Consider the following 18792-nt stretch of genomic DNA (forward strand, 5'->3'; position numbering starts at 1 on the left):
TTTATTGGAAGGCCACAGGATTATTCCTCATCACAGACTAGAACATGGTTGACTAGTGTGCAACAAAAATTGCTAGGCAACATTTCTAATCAGGAAGCACTATCTGAGCTTTCAGGCAACAATGGGTTATGAGTGTCAAACTTGCTCCAAAAACATTCCGGATCACATGGCTAAACAGTTGCTTTGCTTTATAGACCTTAAACGAGACAAGCAAAATATACTAAAGAATTGTCGAGATGTAGTTGGTTAACATTGGTTTAATGGAGTTTTTTTTTCCCCTTTAGCTGGGATGCAAGCCATGTAGTTGAAATCCCATGTTACTGTACTGGTAATCATCCAGGTGATTATACAACGTGTCCACGTGTTACAATTGTTAACCGTCTCCATCAGAGAGCATATCCAACTTCTTCGTTAAGCTAGTGATACCACTGGGTAGACAAACACAAAGGCTCTCGGTTGATGACGCAGTGTAGAGGTAACTCTAAGATAGCTATACAAAGTCCAATGCTTCACAAAAAAATAACGTTGGTCATGCAGAGATCTCTGAAACAGAATGTGAAACCCTGTTATGGCACATCAGTCACTACTTAAGTCTTGAGTGGGGAAAAGGGAGCAAGAAAACGGTCAAAACAGACTAGCCAACGATTAATTAAAATGGCATGGTCTTTCTAAACTGCAGACGAAAATATCCTTTATAAACACACAGTTTCCGATGCTTGGGAGAACAACAGTGTAATAAAAAACAAAATACTGCATGCAAATGAACTTTAACCTTCCTAAAATCAACTGTGGCCGAGTGTTGTCAATTACGCACCTGCAAAACATTCTTAAACTCAGCTGAAGCAGATTTTACCAGCAACTGATAGCAAACCAGTTTCTTGCAACCTTAACACAACATAAATGAATCCACCGACTGCCAGCAAAACCTTGGCTGCACTTGGTCACAGCCATTGTGGCAGCAAAAAAAGGCTAAAGCAGAGTCCAGCATTACCAGGACAAATGAAGTTAAAAACATTTGCACTCCTTTGTGGTGAGTTGCGGGCAAGGCGATCTAGTTATAAAAAAAAAAAAAAAACAGGATTTGGGGAGAGGGGAAACTATGTCAACACCACCTGTTCTCCAAACGAGTTTCAGCACAGCATAAATAAAATCTGGAAGAAATAAATAGAATTTTGGCTCCTATGAGATCCGAACAGAAGTGGGATGTATTCAGGAAAAAAAGGCTGCGATACCCCCCAGCCACAATACAGGGTGATCCTGTGCTGTAATGGGGAGGACAAAACTGAGACGTGAACTGGAAAGTTGATGAAAAGGATTTGAAGTGGCTCCTATGTGTCTTCATTCATTTCTTGACTGTCTGTCCGAGCAATCTTTCGTGGAGGGGCAGATGTCTCCCCTATTTCTAACTGGTCTTGGTCTCTTTTCTTTGCAGCATTCTATAAAAAAGAAAAAGTGTACAGTAAATGAACAAGCACATTGTTTTATCCCGTATCCAGCAAAAAGAACACAAGACTGAAGACTGCTAAACTACTCCATGAGCACTGGCTTGTATGTAGTTTACAGAAAATGTACATAGGGAACCCTAGGGGCCCAATTATAAGTGTATTGGCGGCACTGGAAACAGTAGTTCTCACTTACTTTAGATGACAGTCATCTGAAGGTTGAACACTTGTGATCGTCTGCATAAACAGCTATTAACGTCCATGGTTAGGGGTTATGGCCTAAAAACCTCTTGCCCCATCACTGAGGCACAGGAAGCAAGAAGGGGCAAGCCTAAAATCAGCAACCTGGAAGATGGTCACTGCGACACACATCAATCTTGGCTTAGGGCATGGGTAGCCAAACTCTGGTCCTCCAGCTGTGGTGAAACTACAAATCCCATGATGCATCTCTCTCCGGGAGTCATGTGTGTGGCCGTGAGAATCTTGCAATGCCTCATAGGATTTGTAGTTCCACCACAGCTGGAGGGCCAGAGTTTGGCTAACCTGGTTTAGGGATTCCTAGTGGGCACTACAGAAAATTACAGGCTTTTGAAGAAAATAAATCCTTATATTACCTTTGTTATCCAGAAAGAGCTCATTTGTGCCCCTCTACATTAGTTCACCTTTGGGGCTTGATGTCATTTAGGTGCCACCAGCTGTCATTCCATTCCACTGACTTATTGGTCAGCGTCGTAGCTAGTATTGAACGGACTGGACCAAAATGATAGCAAGGCAACTAAAATGCTCAAGTAGGAGAGATCAATAATGGTAGTCTCTGTATAGTTACTACTGGGGTCCTTTAACCTCCCTGGTGGTCTGATTATGTCAGGATTTTAGAATGCCAAAGCGGTACATTGTTTTGCATGGAAATTTGTTGTTTTATATTGTAGGCCTGTAATTCTTAGGAATAACTCACTTAATTCTGTCCAAACAAGAGTCTAGTAGACATCCCGGGCATGTTAAAGTTTGAAACACAAAATCATAAATGATAAAAATAATTATAAAAAATCCTATAATAAATGTAATTCAAAATGTAATCAAACTAAAAACACTGACATTTGTCCAAACAAGGGTGCAATATTACTAGTCACTGCATATTGGTTTAGTAAACATCCCGGGTATGAAAAATCGCAGAATCGTCGCTGTAGTCACTCAGTGTCTGATGACGAATTTCCCCACAAATCGCTATCACTCAATTCTGCAAGTGATTCTAATTTACTATCGCTGTTTTCTAGCAGCACAAAAACAGCTTTTGACCTAAAGATGCTTTTTGGATGCCATGGACGTTCGCAAGTTTCCAGGCAGAAAGAATGGTAAAAGTGCAGGCAGGGCACTGGACAAAGCTCTAGGGACAAAACTGAGGTGAAATGGTTTGATACAGTAATGTAATCATAACCGATTACAAAGTATTGTGTGTATGTCATGTTTTCACTTTTGAAATTCCTGCCGGTTCCGCTCCCCTGCGAAGAACCCGGAAGACGGATGCCGGCATCGGCGGGAGGACACAGTGGGGCTCGTAGGGACAAGGTAAGTGACACTGCAGTGTGGCTTAATACCGGGGTTACCACTTTTGGTACTGAAAATTATACCCGAGCCACACTCGGGATTACCGCCAGGGAGGTTAAGCTAGTTCTGGTAAAAAATGTAAAATCTCAAAAGAGCATTAAAAGCACATTTCCAATTAAAAGGGACTGCAAAAAAATGAGGAGAGACAATTTTTACATCCATGATCACACAAAAAAAAAAAAACATTATTCAAAACATAAAAAGGAATGAAAGAAATCCTTACCTTTTTGTCCCACTGTTGGTGAAGGTAACGCAAGAGTATATTTGTTTTTTCTGTTACTATGACTGGAAAACAAAGAAACAATGGAGATAAATGAATACGCTAATACCTTAAAATAAAGTGAAGCGATAACACGGTAAAACAGGTTACACTTACTTTGGTCTGAAGGGTATTCTCTTGTGGGGAGGTAAACTGAGGGCCGTCTGTTCTGTAATACAATTCATCAAAAAAACAACATTTTATACAGCAAACCAGCATTATCCTTTAATTACTCCTAAGTTCACTGTCAGAATCTCATACCATTGTGAGAAGTTCAAAAATTGCTAGCCCCATTAAATAAATATCCTTTCTCCGGTGACCAGTCATTCTCAAGGACAGGAGGCTACACTAGGCAGTACAACACAGGGGTGTGGAAATTTTGGAAAAAACTACTTGTCCAAGGGCTAAAGCGGGGGCCAAATCTACTTGTCCTTCATAACAATCTACTTGTCCCAATACAAAAAAAATATAGTTTGAATTAAAACTAGAAATGCACCAATACCGCTTTTTGGGTATAGGGTACGAGTACCGATATTTTGCTTTCGGTACTCACCGAGTATCGGTGCTTCCGTTTGCATGGAGCAGGCTTCCAGGGCAATCAGGAAGCTGGGCAGCGGGTAATGAGATCCTACCCAGCTTCCTGACTGCCAGGGAAGCCGACTCCATGTTGTTTGGCCGGCTTGATTGTGAATGGCTCGGAAGCCGGTTTCCTGGCCAATCAGCATCGAGCCAGCTTCCTGCCCAATCAGGAAACCGGGCGGTAACATTGGAGGCGAGGAGATCGAGGGGGGGATACGATTTCCATGTACAAAATGTTCAATAGTGGTGACATTAGCGATAAACTGTTTAAAATTAATTCCATTGCAAAAACTAGAGGCCACCACCTAAAATTGGTGGAAAAAAAATTCCAGCACAAGGGGCGAAGAGGGTTCTTCACAGTAAAATCAGTTAGGGTCCGGAACTCACTGCCACAGGCGGTGATTTCAGCAAATAATGTGGAATTGTTCAAGAAACTTCTGGACGATTTCTTAAGGGACCGTAATAGACAGGGGTACAGGTACTCCTAGAATGAGATCCCAATAGGTTGGACTTCATGGACTAACGTCTTTATTCAACCTCAAATACTATGTAACAAGTACTTGCCCAAATACTCTGTATCTGTGCATTCCTAAATCAAAACTGTATTGGTCTGTGCTAAATAGCGCTTCTCATTGGTCAGCGGTCACCAGACCACGCTGACCAATGAGTGCATGCAATTTGCGAGCGAAATTCAAAATGCATAGGGCAGGACTGCGCTGGACAGTACGGGGTGAGGACAGTACACCTGTACCGGCGGAGGGTAAGGACTGTTTGCCGAAAGGCAAGTATAGCCGGGGGACACACAATGTCCTATGTGTGCGTTTATTTGCATACAGATGGCGGGGTTCGTTTTCATTTTTTACATTGTCACTTTTTTTTAAAAAATCTGTTTAATTTTTTTTACTTTTTTATAACTTTTTTTATTATTTTTTACTCCCCCCCCCCCCCCCCACCTAATTTTATTCCTATCACATAGGGATTTAAAATCCTCTATAGCAGTGATGGTGAACCTTTTTGAGCCAGAGTTGCCCAAACTGGATCACTAAACCAACTTATGTATCTCAAAGTGCCAACCCTTCAATTAGACCTGAATACTGGTGGTCTGTACGGGCTCTCAGGGGGCTGTGCGGCTCTCAAGTGGGCTCTGTGGGGTTTTTGGTGGTCTGTACAGCTCTCAGGTGGGCTCTGTGGGGTTTCTGGTGGTCTGTACAGGCTCTCAGACGGTCTATTATGGCTTTTGGGTGGGCTCTGTTGTCCCTCTGGTGGTATGTATGGGCTCTCTGGGGGGCTGTAAGGGTTTTCAGGTGGGCTCTCAGGTGGTCTGTTTGGGCTCTCTGGGGGGCTGTGCGGCTCTCAGGGGGGGCAGTGTGGCTCTCGGGTGGTCTATAAGGGCTTTCAGGTGGTTTATATGGGCTCTCTGTGGGGCTATTCTGCATTGCTGTATAATTATCATACAGCAATGCAGAATACCACCAGCTATGCGGGATTACAAGTCCCAGCAATACATTATAATGAAAGTCAGCACTACACAGCAGGAGCATAACTAGAAACCTAGTCTTCCCCGCAGCAATAATAATTTATTATTGCTGCGTGGAAGGGGGGCAATTATTATCGCTGCCTGGGGGAGAATTGTTTTTAGGCAGGAGTTAATTTAAAAAAAAACCCCATGCAGCAATAATAATCACCCCCTTACCCGCAGCAATAATAAATTATCCTTGGGGTAGATTAATACTGCAGCCGGGACAGAAATGACTGTTATTACCGTATTTGACAGCGTATAAGACAACCCCCCACTTTTTGTGTAAAAAATATAGGTTTTGGGCTATACTTGTCATATAAGAAGAGTATAGCCCAAAATAATATTGAAATGCACCCACTAACATCCATGGCGGTATTCCCGATTGTGGCTCGGGGTTAATTTTCAGTACCATAAGCAGTAACCCCGAGCCACAAAATCGGGAATACAGTCTCTTACCTTGTCCACGATCCCCGCTGTGTCCTCCGTCTTCCGCTGAGTCAATCACGGCAGGCTTTCTATTCATTAATACAGGCTTTGAATACTTAAATTGTCGGCTGCCGCAGCTCACCGTGTTCCTCCGCGGCAGCCGAAAATGGTAAAATAGTCACCTATCGCTGCGTCCCTTTGGTAATGCGGACCTGGGCTCGCGTGCCAGCAGAGGGGGCCCCACGTGCCCACTCTGGCACGCGTGCCATAGGTTCGCCACCGCTGCTCTATAGGATAGTTTTTCGTCTGCTCTGCGGGCTCTATGGTGAGCTCAGGTTCCGTGGTCTCGGGTCCGCCAGAGGAGCGGTGGACCCCGAAAACCACGGGCGGGTGGGACAGAATCGTCGCATCTCGTTTCATACAAGTGATCAGATCACTTGAAAACGAGCGGCGGCTCCACACTGTACACTTAGCTCTGCTTGTCCGGAGCGGGGCTAAGTGTACAAAAAAACTACTCGCCCGGCGCCCGAAACTGCATGTCCCGGGCCTCGGGCGATAGGAATTCCACACCCCAGTATATGTACTACTCCGCATGGGAAATCCATTCAGAAACCAACAAGCTGCTACATACTGGACTCCCAATATTGCTCACCTAAAGATTATGCAGCAAATATATGCTTTTCTGAGATTTTTTCAATAAACACTATCTTAATTATTTTGCAGAAAGCACATTTGGGCGCCTGTAAGTGCAACTCACTTTGAGTCTGTGTTACAAAATATCCATGCAGGAGGCACAAAGCACTACCTCCTACACAAAGTCAATAGTGACTTTAATCATGAATTTACAGAACATGGTTGAAATGTGGTTTCACAGTCAAAACATGCATTTGGGCTTGTGTCAACGGCATTAGTTTGACATCAGCTGAGAGGCTGCTGAGACCATTTAGAATTCATTAACTAGACATGAGTCGACCACCTTCTCACCTGCTTTAAATGGGTTTTGCATTTCAATAGAGTTGTATTGGAATGCAGGACAAATCTGATGCCAACAAATGCCCATCAACACCGGTCCGTGGCCTTCCGGTGGGTGGCTACTTTTGTTCCCCATGGTCCCTGTGTGTGTTGTAAAGTAGCCTCCACTCCAAGCTCAATCCTGTGATGGACTACCATCTCACCTTTAGTTTACTAACTTCTATTGAGATTGTAGTCCATCGTGGGAGTGAGCTTGGAGCGATGGCTACTTTATAACACACACAGGGATCACGGGGAACAAACGTAGACACCCTCCAGAAGGAAGGACAGTGTCAGCACCAATTCAGAGATGATTTGAGGATCTACAGCTGAATGACACAGAAATAAGATACATATTTATTAATAGTTATGATACTTGAATGTATTTTTAAGATGTAGTTCCTGAGTTTAGTGTCACTTCAAAGGAAACAGCAGTTGAGCCAGGAAAATAAATACATGACATTGGTGGACGGACCTCAAGAATCTTGGCAGCAGGTCTACAAAGATAACAAAAGACGAAACGGCAAAGAGAAGACCACAATCCTGGGTCTCGTTTGGAACAGTGGGAAGTTATTCTATAAGCTTCAGCAGAAAGTGAATCTAATAAGCGGCTCAGAGAAACACGGTCTTTTCTTTCCCCAGCTTACATACTCGAGGCACAGCATGTAAAAAACAGGCTCTAAAAGCGGTATTATTTCTTCATACAAAAGCATTGTATTCTTGAATTTCAAACAAGTTAAATAGTCACAAAAGATTTGCCGACAGTGAATAATGATCTTGGAGCAAAATCTTTTTTGGAATTAAAGCATGCCTGGGTAAAATAAAAACTCAGTACATCTCTGCAATACATGCACATTTGCCCATACTTTGTCTCTTTAAAATGCTGCAACTACAGAAAAATGATCTGCCAGAAATCCAGTGTGTTTCTAACCTCCTAATTGAGCTGCGTCTCTATGGTACTGAAATGCTAAGCAATGCTGTCAGCCTTGTCCGAGTTTTCCTCTACTGGACTACAAAACAGCCCGCCTTCTCCTCATTCCTTTTACATATGCTGTAGTGCAAGTAGAGAAGTCAGTGAGGGCTGACAACATTGCCTAGGATTTCAGTGCAGTAGGGACACCGTGTTGTCGGGTCAATCAGTAAGTTAGGAACACACTGGATTTCTGGCAGATCAACATGCTTTTTCCTTATATACAACATTTCATAAGAGCCAAAATGGTGTATTCAGGGGTGTGGAAATTTTTGTAAAAAAACTACTTGTCCAAGTGCTGAAGCGGGGCCGAATCTACTTGTCCCAATACCAAACAAATTGTTTTAATCAAAACTAGGGATGCATCGATATCGGTGTTTTCGGTATCGAGTATCGATTTTTGCTTTCGGTACTCGCCAATACCAATGCCGATGCTTCTGCTGGCATGGAGCAGGCTTCCCTGGTAATCAGGAAGCTGGGCAGCGGGTAACGACATGCTGCCCGGCTTCCTGATTGCCAGGGAAGCCGGCTCCATGTTGATTTGTCTGTGATTGGCTGGGAAACCAGCTCCCCAGCCAATCATCATCGAGCTGGCTTCCCGGCCAATCAGGAAGCCAGGTGGCAAGTTACGACCTGATTGGCCAGGAAGCCAGCTTTCCAGCCAATCAGCAAGGAGCCGGTTTAGGAAACCAGGAGGCGGGTCATTACTTGCCGCACAGCTTCCTGATTGCACGGGAAGCCGGCTCTATGTTCCCCTATGGCACTGCCAGTCAGAGATAATTTTCCTCTGGCCGTGAATCCCAGTATCGTGGAAGGTATCGGAGCATTTAGGCAAGTACAAGTACTTGCCCAAATACTCGGTATCGGCACTGATACTAGTATCGGTGCATCCCTAATCAAGATAGTACACCTGTAGTGGCGGAGGGGAGGGACACTGTTCGCCGAAAGGTAAGTATAGCAGGGGGAGTTGGGAGAGACAGATTTGATCGGGTAATTCCATTTTCCCATATTATCTGGGAAATTGAACTTGCCCTTTAATGCACATTGTATGTGTGTATAAGAGAGTTTTGCTGCCTGGCTACCATAATGGAATGGTGGCAGCACTCAACGCACATGCACAATTCCCTATGTGTGCGTTTATTTGCATGCAGATGGCAGGGTTTGGTTTTAATTTTTTACTTTATCACTTTTTTTTGGAAATTTTTATATATTAATTTTGGAAATTTTTATATATTCTTTTTTACTTTTTTTCCACTTAATTTTTTTCCTATCACATAGGGTATTACAAGCCCCTCTATGACAGTTTGGAGGTGACAGGTTCTCTTTATGGAACCTGCCCTCCAACGCAGAACAGGTGTTCTGTGCAGTTCCTGGACAGCTGAGACAGGTGGCGCTGTGATTACAGCGCTCCGGTCTCAGTGATTACACAGAGCAGACGAAGAACGGACGTTCTTCGTCTGCTCTACACTCTCTATGGCTGAGCCGTTGTGTCGTGGTCTCGGGTTCCCAAGAAGAGCGGGGGACGAACGCGATCGCCGATGCTTTTTGGATAGAAGTGATCCGATCAGATAACTTGTACTAAACGAGCGGCGGCTCCCCACTGTACATTTAGCTCTGCTTGTCCGAAGCAGGGCTACATTTAGAAAAAAAAACAACTACTGGCCCGCCACCCAAAACTGCATGTCCCGGGCGTTGGGCGATAATAATTCCACACCCCTGTGTATGTATAGCAAAGATGTACAGTTTTTTTGTTTCCAGACACGTTAACCTCTTGCCGTCCGCCCGTAGTAAAAAAACGGACGGACGGCACTGCAGCATCTGCGGATATCAATGCTTTGGTCAACACTCAAAGCTCATCACATTGTTTAAAAAAAAAAAAAAAGACTCCATTAAAATCACACACACAAGGCATTGTGAAACATTGGAAACAGAAGGGGAAAAAAAAGGCGCTCACCTCTCTCCCACTCCAACTATGGAATGTCTTTCAGTGTCCTCACATCTAATATAAGTCAATGGACCTGCATAAGGTGTGATGACGTCAGCAGTCCTTAGACCGCCGCAGTCCAGAGGAGGAAAAAAGGCTGCGGGACTTGTCTAACAGCTCAGAGAAAGCCAGCAGGACAGAGTCAGGTGAGTAATACGGCTTGTAAGCACTCCAGATTATGCCTAAACGCTTACATTGACACCATCAGTGGCTCCAGGTTACCATGGTGCACCATAAACTAGTGATACACCGATGCTTTTCAGTGCAGATACTTGGCATTTTCATGAGAACTACCAGGGTTGCAGCGGTTGCAGCTGGGACCTGGCTCTGGTGCTCCACCACTGTCCTGAAATCATTAGTCTGTATTGTTTTAGAAAAACTGTCACATGACAATAAACAAAAATGTATCAGTACTTGTATCTGTGAGTACTTGTACAAGTATCAGTACTTGTACTCGCAAAACTGGTATCGGTGCATCCCTTTATTTATAAAAACAAAATCATACAAATCCCAGAGCTCTGTGTGCTCCTTACAAATGACAGCTGCATCCTAACTTTTACATTTTTCTCTATTCTAGTCTTGTACTTGTACCGAGTACGGTACTTGGTATCGGTGCATCCCTACCATAAACTACATCACATATCACCTAAGAAGTGTGTTTATGTTTAAAAGTAAACCTTTCCTAAGTGAAATATGGGGGCTGCAACTGCTGACCTGATTTTTGACATGCTACTTGTCTAGCTGTAATTGACCATATGGCATCAAAAGTTTAAAGGACAACTTTACATTTGTTGTCTATTTTCACCCTCTGGAGTGCTGTTAACTAGGTGTTATACTTGCCCTTAGACCTGGTCCAGGTCTCTTCGATAGAATTGATGGGGCCATGGCATGCAGATTACGAAATGGCCATTTTTAAAGATTGGCTGTGTGACTGAATGGGGCAACACAAAAAAAGATTGCTTGATTGGGACTGAAGTCAAGTGTAACAGCTAGTGGGAGCAACCAAGTAAAAAGTACAGTTGTCCTTTGAGTCACTAAAGTGCATATCAGGAAAGTCAGAAATTCTGACTTTCCTGATATGCAATTCTGGGTTAGTGACAAGTATTGAAGCAAGATGCTCAATATGACAGCAGCCCAGCAAGCATTTGCAGAATGAAAAGTCAGCAACCAACAGCCTCCATGCATCTCAAGAAAGGTTTCCTTTCACCTACGTTGGTGGACTTTTCTGGCCAATAACAGCCTGACTCTTTGATATTGCCTGTCGCGTATTAAACTCTGAGTGGCAAATATGTCCACTGTGAACATGCAAATTCCAAGAATGGATCTAAAAGGCAGTCTTTTTTTTAAAGGAGATACTTACTGAGGCTTTGCACACAGAGTCTGCATGAAATCGGCTGAAGTTGCTCTCATTGTACACTGGTAAGCCTTTCAGAAAATCCGCCTGCGGAACAAAAAGAAGAAAAGATGACTGATTTGCTGACAGCAATATTCACAGTGAGTTCAACTAAAAAAAGAAAAGTAGATATTCTTCCCTAAGTTCCAGAGTCTCAGTCTGGACATGTACTTGTATGATTTCAGCAAGAAAAAAAGATAAGGCAATCCAAAATGTTCCTTCTCAAGACCAAATAGCATCTGTCAGCAGGGGTGCAAAGAAGCCCAGAAGGAGATGTCTATTATTAGGGGGCAAGAGGCAGCAGGTAGACATCTCTCAGCAGGGGGCAGGTTTCTTTTAATGGGTAATGTGAGGCAGTCTGGAGTGAGCAGGCTCTCAGCAGGGGAATGAGGTGGCATCAAGGATGCCTGTGGGGGTCTCAGACATCTGGCGGGAGCCTGTCAGGGGGGAGCCACCATCCAACCAGATTGCTCCCCCAAAAGGCACCATCCCATTTCATGTCATTACTCCTGCCACCTCCTCTCGTATCTCTTCCTGCAGCTTTACAACACTGGCCAGCTCACCTGGGAAAAGGCTGACAGCTCTCATCATACCTCTGCTGCCCGCAGCTCCCCTCCTATAGATACCCAAATCTGCTCCGTCTCAATAACCTGTAGGCTCAGATCCTTGCATCTTACAGACCCCTCAATTGCACATGCTCCTTTTCAAGTTAGCTCATCAAACTCATTCAGCACACACTGATCTCTGGAGCGGACACATTGTGCTGATTGACTATCCCCAGCTCCCTGTGATCATTCTCCTGCTGAGGGAAACCTGCTGAAGAGCTCAAGGACTGATTAGGGTTAGACCCCTGACCATCAATAGATGTATCTCAGTGGGATTGATCGTGGGACATATTTGTATGGCCTCTTTGCTTTTAAAATGACTACAAGTGTTATTTGTTTCCTTTGTCAATCACAGGCTATGCCCAGTGTATATAAATTTAGGAGGTGAACTCTTTGCCATACATCATAAGACAATTAAGACTCAATTTATTACCATCTAGCCTATCAGACAACATAATTCTGTATAGGTAGCTTCAAAAGGTCATTTCAGAGACCATTAAAAATCAACTATTTGACTGTGCCCTGCTGTGTAATAATATGAAAGCATTTCCCATGCCTACTAACGGGTAGTGAGAGATACCCCCGCCACTCTGCTTATCACAATGCTACCAGTGAAAAGTAAGGTCTGATTAAGAACTGTCTATAGATGTACTGCAAAAGAAGATTGCACCAGCAGGTGGCACTGCTAGAGAGAAACTGAAACTGCAGCTATCTGTCCTTAGAAAGCCCACAATTGGGGACCCCTATATAACCACATCTATTGATTTCTAGACAAATGAAATGTGCTACTTCTTGAAAGGAAAATACATTGTACATAAGTCTAACAGCATTTAATGCAAGATCTTGCTCACAGTACAAAGAATAAAAGGAAAAGAAAAAAAATATAGTAAACAACTGCGCCTAATCTAGTATGCAAAAAAAAAAAAAATTGAAACTAAATGGAAAGAGAAAAAAAAAAAAACAATGAAAAAAAGGTGGATAATCTAAACGAAGGAGACATTTAGCAAAACTAGAAGCAAAAATAGTACTATGCACAATAAAAACACATTTGCACTAAAAGTTAATTTTTTAGGACAGGCTTAGGGTGGTCTACCCCTTCTCCTACCACCAAAAAGCACTGATACATGAGGGTTTAGAAAAACTCAGAAATTCTGCAGAAGCACCAGCAGCATCAAGTGTAAGCTGAGGCCACATATAATGTAGTTAAATAAAAAAAAAAAAAACTTTGATTTAAAACCTCTCTGCTTAATCTTACAAATAATGAAATGGGTAGTGCAGCCTTACATTTTTCCCAATTTTGTTTCATTACCACCTGGAATTAAAATGGAATTTTTGGGGTTTAGTATTTGATTTACATAACATGTCTATTACTTTGAAGATGCAAAATATTATATGTTATTATGACTAGGGCTGCAACTAATTATTTTCATAAATCGATTAGTTGGCCGATTCTTTTTTCGATCGGAAAAAAAAAAACATCCTTAATTTAAAATAAAATAGACAAACGCAGTGTAACAAAGTTTACTTCAGGATAAAGCTGCATGCACAATTTTCTTGCAATCACACTGCACTGGAACGCACGGCATTGCGGTACCACACGTCCCAGTGCAGATGATCACACTGCGGGTAGGAAGTGCATTTGGGGTGCCATTGAAAGCACATGGCACTTTATTAGCTTCAGCCAGGGAATGACAGCTGCCAGTGGCAAGATTCCACAGCAGCTGAATGTAAACACAGCAGGTAGTGGGCTGGTGCGGTAGCCAGCCTGTTATTGGCCATTTCAAATTGCAATAGCAGGCTGGTTATTGCACCCGCCCACTGCTTACTGAGCCCTCCGATCAGAGAGGACAGAGCTGATGAAATGCCGTCTCCCAGCATGGAGGAGGGAACTAGGGGATCCAACCAACTAATCGATATTGAACATAGTTGACAACTATTCTCATTATTGATTAATCGATTCGTTGGTTGCAGCCCTAATTGTGATACAAGCAAGAAATAAGACAAAAAAAATAAACAGAACCCTTGAGTGTACAGGGGTGCGGAAATTAAAAAAAAAAAAAAAAAGGACTTGTTTAAAGGACTAAAGCAGGGTCTCAATCTACTTGTAATTTTTACCAAAATCATATTAGGCCATGCTTAGTAGCTCTTCTCATTGGTCAGCGCAGTCAGATGACCGTGCTGTCCAATGAGCGTTTGCAATTTGCAAGTGAAATTCAAAATCCATAGCACAGGGCTGCACAGGGCGTCAGTATGGGGTACAGATCGTACACCCGTACCAGCAGATGGGAAGGACCGTTTGGCGAGGAGTATCTGTATAGCAGGGGGGAGAAGGGGCCAGATTTAAGCGGGTAATTCCATTTTCCAAAATTACTTTGGAAAGTGAACTTACCCTTAAATGCACATTGTGTGTGTTAGAGAGTGCTGCTACCCAGCTACCACAATATGGCACATAGTGGGAAGGGGGCAGCAATCAGTGCACACACACACTGCCCTATGAGTGCATTTATTCACATGTAGATGGCAGGGACAGCGTGGTTTATTATTTATTTTATATTTATTACATTTTTTACTTTATCACTTTCATAGCGGAGGGTTACTTCATATGCACGCACCACTTAAGTTTATTTTTTAAAAGGTTATTTTCTTGATTCCACTTTCCACCATTGTGGACTATTGTGTATGTCCATTACATGTAATACAAATAAAAATAAATGTTTCAATTCCATGTGGTAATACAACAAAATAGGAAAAATGAATATTTTTGCAATCCACTGTAAAAAGGTAAGGGCATAATTCCAGATGTGCTTACCAGTCTACCTGCAAGGCTAATGCCACACCTGCAATCCTGACAAGTCAGAATTTACCAGCAACTGGATCGCAATAAACTCAGAGAACCCATACCAGCTTTTTATGTGTCACTCCCTCACTGGGAGGGATTAAAGTCTCACTGCAGAAAATGTTTCACAATGTACGTTGTCAGCGAAAGAGAAACTTTGCTCCTTTGGGCCAGAATGCAGGAACAAGCCAGAACTAGATATAAACCAGAAGTCTAAGGCACCATTCACACTGAGCGACATGAAAATTGCGCGATTTTATATGTGCGATATTGCGCGACTTTTTCCTATTGGGCTGTATGCAATCAGGAGCAAAATTGCTCCAAATCCGCAGAAAAAAAGGGTCATGTAGGAGCGACAAGCTACAGCGACGAGCTACAAGCGATATTGAGCGGGGAGATGTGAACAGCTCCATTGAAATGGATTGGAGAAGCTACAAAGAGCGATATCGCGTGGAAATATGAGCGATATCGCTGCAAAAATCGCTCAGTGTGAATGGGGCCTAAAGCTGCACTTACACCTATAGATGATCTGCAGGTTTTCTATGGTCAGATGGAAAAAGTGCAACAGATTCCTCCATCTATGCTAAACTGTGTGGATGGAGGAATCTCCCGATGGGCCAAGCTTCAGTATCTTGTTAGTCGGTCCCTCTGGCTCTCAGAATACCTGAGCAATCTGATTGGATGCAGGCATTGTTCAGGTATTTTGAGAGCCAGCAGGGCCGACTAGCAAGATACTGAAGCTTGGCCCATCGGGAGATTCCTCCATCCACACAGTTTATCATAGATGGAGGAATCTGTTGCACTTTTTCCATCTGACCACAGAAAATCTGCAGATAATCTATAGGTGTATGGCCAGCTTTAAAGACCAGTGGGTAACCAATAAAAAAAATGATGGCCATGAAAATTAAATCTTGCCTGGTACTTGCAGTTACTAGGGTTGCACAGATACTTTTCGAGTACCAGTGCAGATACTTGGCATTTTCATGAGAACTACCAGGGTTGCAGCGGTTGCAGCTGGGACCTGGCTCTGGCGCTCCACCACTGCCCTGAAATCATTAGTCTGTATTGTTTTAGAAAAACTGTCACATGACAATAAACAAAAATGTATCAGTACTTGTACTTGTAAGTACTCGGCAAGTACCAGTACTCGTACTCGCAAATCTGGTATCTGTGCATCCCTTTATTTATATTTATAAAAACAAAATCGTACAATAAAACAGAGATGTACCAATCCCAGGCGCTCTGTGTGCTCCTTACACGACAGCGGTCTCCTAATTTTTGAATTTTGTCTCTAGTGTAGTCTTGGAGCTCAAAAGGTATCGGTACATGTACTCGTACCGAGTACTGTACTTGGTATCTGTGCAACCCTAGCAGTTACCATCCAAAATATAACAATTTATCAGGGGGAAGCTTCAGGATGCTTTTATTTCTTACTGTGTAAGAGTTGGAAGACTAAAAAGGTGGCCCATACACCTTACAATTTTTGATCGGAAATCTTTGTTGCTGCCATTTTAGCGCAAATAGCCCATAATGCACAGACCAATGTCGATTCTAATTCTTGTTCGTTAGTAATACTAACTCAACGAATTTCGTCGATCGCCAGAATGCACTTTTGTTGTGCATGTGCAGTAGTGCAGTGTTTTTATTGCAATTTTCTTCATACGAAAACGCCACTAATCCATCGATTTTCGTCCGCTTTGAAAAAAGTTTTCCAGCCTGACTGATCGAGGAAATTTGTCCAAGAGTACAGTAATTGTGATCGTTTGCTTCCCATCAACTAACCAATTATCATACGAATACCCGATCGCGTTTGTTTTCCAAACGATAATCGTAGGGTGTATGGGCACCTTTACAACGAAACCTTGGAAACCAGTTTCATGTTCAACTTAGATGAGGTGTCTGCTAAGATTACAGTTTAATGGTCATACAAAAAAAAAATTCCAGAAACTACCCTTTGTATCACCAAATGATTTGTGCAAGATTATTACCCAATTTGGACATTAAACTTGTGTTCAAGGCAGTCCCAGACAGTAATGTATATACATTAAAGGCCTGCAAGGAGCATCATAAGAGCCAGTTATATGACTTATTTAGCAGGCTGTGCCTTGAATGCAGGATCACCTTAGCTTGCGTATGTCGCACTACATTTTGACAACATTAATGTCATATTGGGGCAATGTGCTAAAAACTGGTAAACTGAGCAGTGAAAATATTCTTGCCAGAACATGAGCAGATAACCCTTTTAACCACTTGCTGACCGGGGTGTTGTACCCCCTTCCTGCCCAGGCCATTTTTCAGTAATTAGCGCTGCGGTACTTTGACTTTCAGATATGGAGGAGCATATGCCCTGCTCCCCCATGACTCTATGTCCAATCTCCGTTATTCGAAGGGAGTCGTGATGTGATGCCCCCACCTGCCCAACCACTGGTTCGGTAATACAGCCTATCTCGGTGCTGGCTGCAGAGGAGCAGGCAGCTGAAAGGGTGCGCTTATAAGATGAGTAAAAAGGGGGAGGGGATGCCCTTTCCAGCGACACTGTCACCTTGTCCTGCATGGGCAAAGTGATAGGGTCTCTTTAACCACTTGCTGACCGGGGTGTTAAACCCCCTTCCTGTCCAGGCCATTTTTCAGTATTCAGCGCTGCAGTACTTTGACTGACATTTATTCCGTCATGCAACGCTGTACTGCAATGAATTTTATACCATTTTTTGGGGACAGATAGAGCTTTGTTTTGGTGGTATTTAATCACCACTGCGTGTTTTTCGTTTTGAAACATCACCCCAATTTTTTTGTAAAATGTAAAAGTCGGGGTCACGTCGGGTAAATAGACCCCAAACATGTCAAGCCTTAAAATTGAGCGCACCAGCAAAATCGCAGAAAACTACAATACCCAAAATTTAACACAGACGACACTTTAAAAGATTTTACCCCTCATTAGTTTAGTGTTATCAGTACTTAATGGCCCTAAAATTATTGCTTTCACTCAGACATTCGCGGCGATATGTAACATGTGCGCCACAATGGGCGGAATCGTCGTTTTCAACGCATGTTTTCGTGTGTATGTGGGGAGCGGGGGACTAAAATAATTGTGTTATTTTACTTATTTTTTTTAAGCTTGTTTATTTTACTTTTTTTGCTTTAATTTTTTTTAAACTTTTTTTTTTACACTTAACTTTATAGCCATCACATAGGGGACTAAGAAATCCCTATGTGATAGCAAATTCACATAACAGGTCCTCTTTATGGAGACAACGGGGGTCTGTTCAGCAGTTTCTGCTGAACAGATCTGCTTCAGCAGTTTCTCACCGGCTTCTGTAACCGGAGAGTGACACTGAATGCAGGAAGTGATGTAATATACCGCTGCAGGAACCCAGTGGATCTCGGGTCCGGCAGCGGCGGTGACGACGATGTCGGTGGTACAAGTGATCGTGCGTGTCTAGAGACGCCCAATCACTTGAATGTAACCAGCCATCACTGGCTGTTTACATTTCTGTCAGTTTCCCCACTCGTGTGTGCGCTGAGCGTCGCACACGAGCAGGGGAGGGGAAGGACGTCTTAAGATGCCATCCTGCTCCTATAAGGCTCCCGTCCAGCCGTTCAGGAACGGCCATGGTCGGGAGGTGGTTAAAGCTGACCACTTCTGAAGCGGTTTTACCTGCCAAAGAATTTGGCTTTCTGTCTATCCAGTCTAGATGTTTAAAATCCTGCCAGGCTGGTAACCCGATTTTTTGAGTTTTTACTGCAGTGACATTAAAATGAGAACTATGGGGTAAGTGAGTTACACTCATCCTCATAGCTAGAGCTGAAGTGCGACATTGAAACTGTCACACGTCGGCTCTATCGGGAAGAGAGCGAAAATATATACCACCGATCATCTCCCTGCAGAGAGCGGTGACCGTCAGTCACCACTCCCCGCAAGGATTCCCCCCTCCCCTCTCTGATCTTCCAGTCCTGACTGAAAGGACAAACAGGGAGGGGAGTGGGCATAGCTTTCTCTACCTGTAGATTGACAGCGGCCTCTCCCTATCAGCCACCTGGGTGGGTGGCTCTCAACAGTATCATCGGGATCCGTCCCGGCTGCAGAGCTGTCAGCATATAGCGGGCAATAGCCCACTATATGCTGAGTTTTGGATCATGTGAGGACGTTAGTATATGTTCTCCTT

General features: G+C 43.3%; 1 protein-coding gene across 2 annotated transcripts in view; it reads right to left on the reverse strand.

The window, feature by feature from the left end:
* Positions 1–279: 279 nt before the first annotated feature.
* DDA1 (DET1 and DDB1 associated 1) overlaps positions 280–18792 on the reverse strand; it is a 29993-nt gene continuing 11480 nt past the window's right edge. For both annotated transcript variants that reach the window (XM_018563362.1, XM_018563361.1), the window contains 4 exons: positions 11156–11236; positions 3424–3475; positions 3271–3332; positions 280–1436 (listed from right to left, as the gene is read on the reverse strand). In XM_018563362.1, the coding sequence (XP_018418864.1) occupies positions 1329–1436; positions 3271–3332; positions 3424–3475; positions 11156–11236 (303 nt within the window). In that variant the 3' untranslated portion in view covers positions 280–1328. The remainder of the gene's footprint in view (positions 1437–3270; positions 3333–3423; positions 3476–11155; positions 11237–18792) is intronic.

This window comes from Nanorana parkeri, unplaced genomic scaffold, assembly GCF_000935625.1.
Source record: "Nanorana parkeri isolate BGI_ZX_2015 unplaced genomic scaffold, ASM93562v1 scaffold659, whole genome shotgun sequence".
In the NCBI taxonomy this organism is placed as follows: domain Eukaryota; kingdom Metazoa; phylum Chordata; class Amphibia; order Anura; family Dicroglossidae; genus Nanorana; species Nanorana parkeri.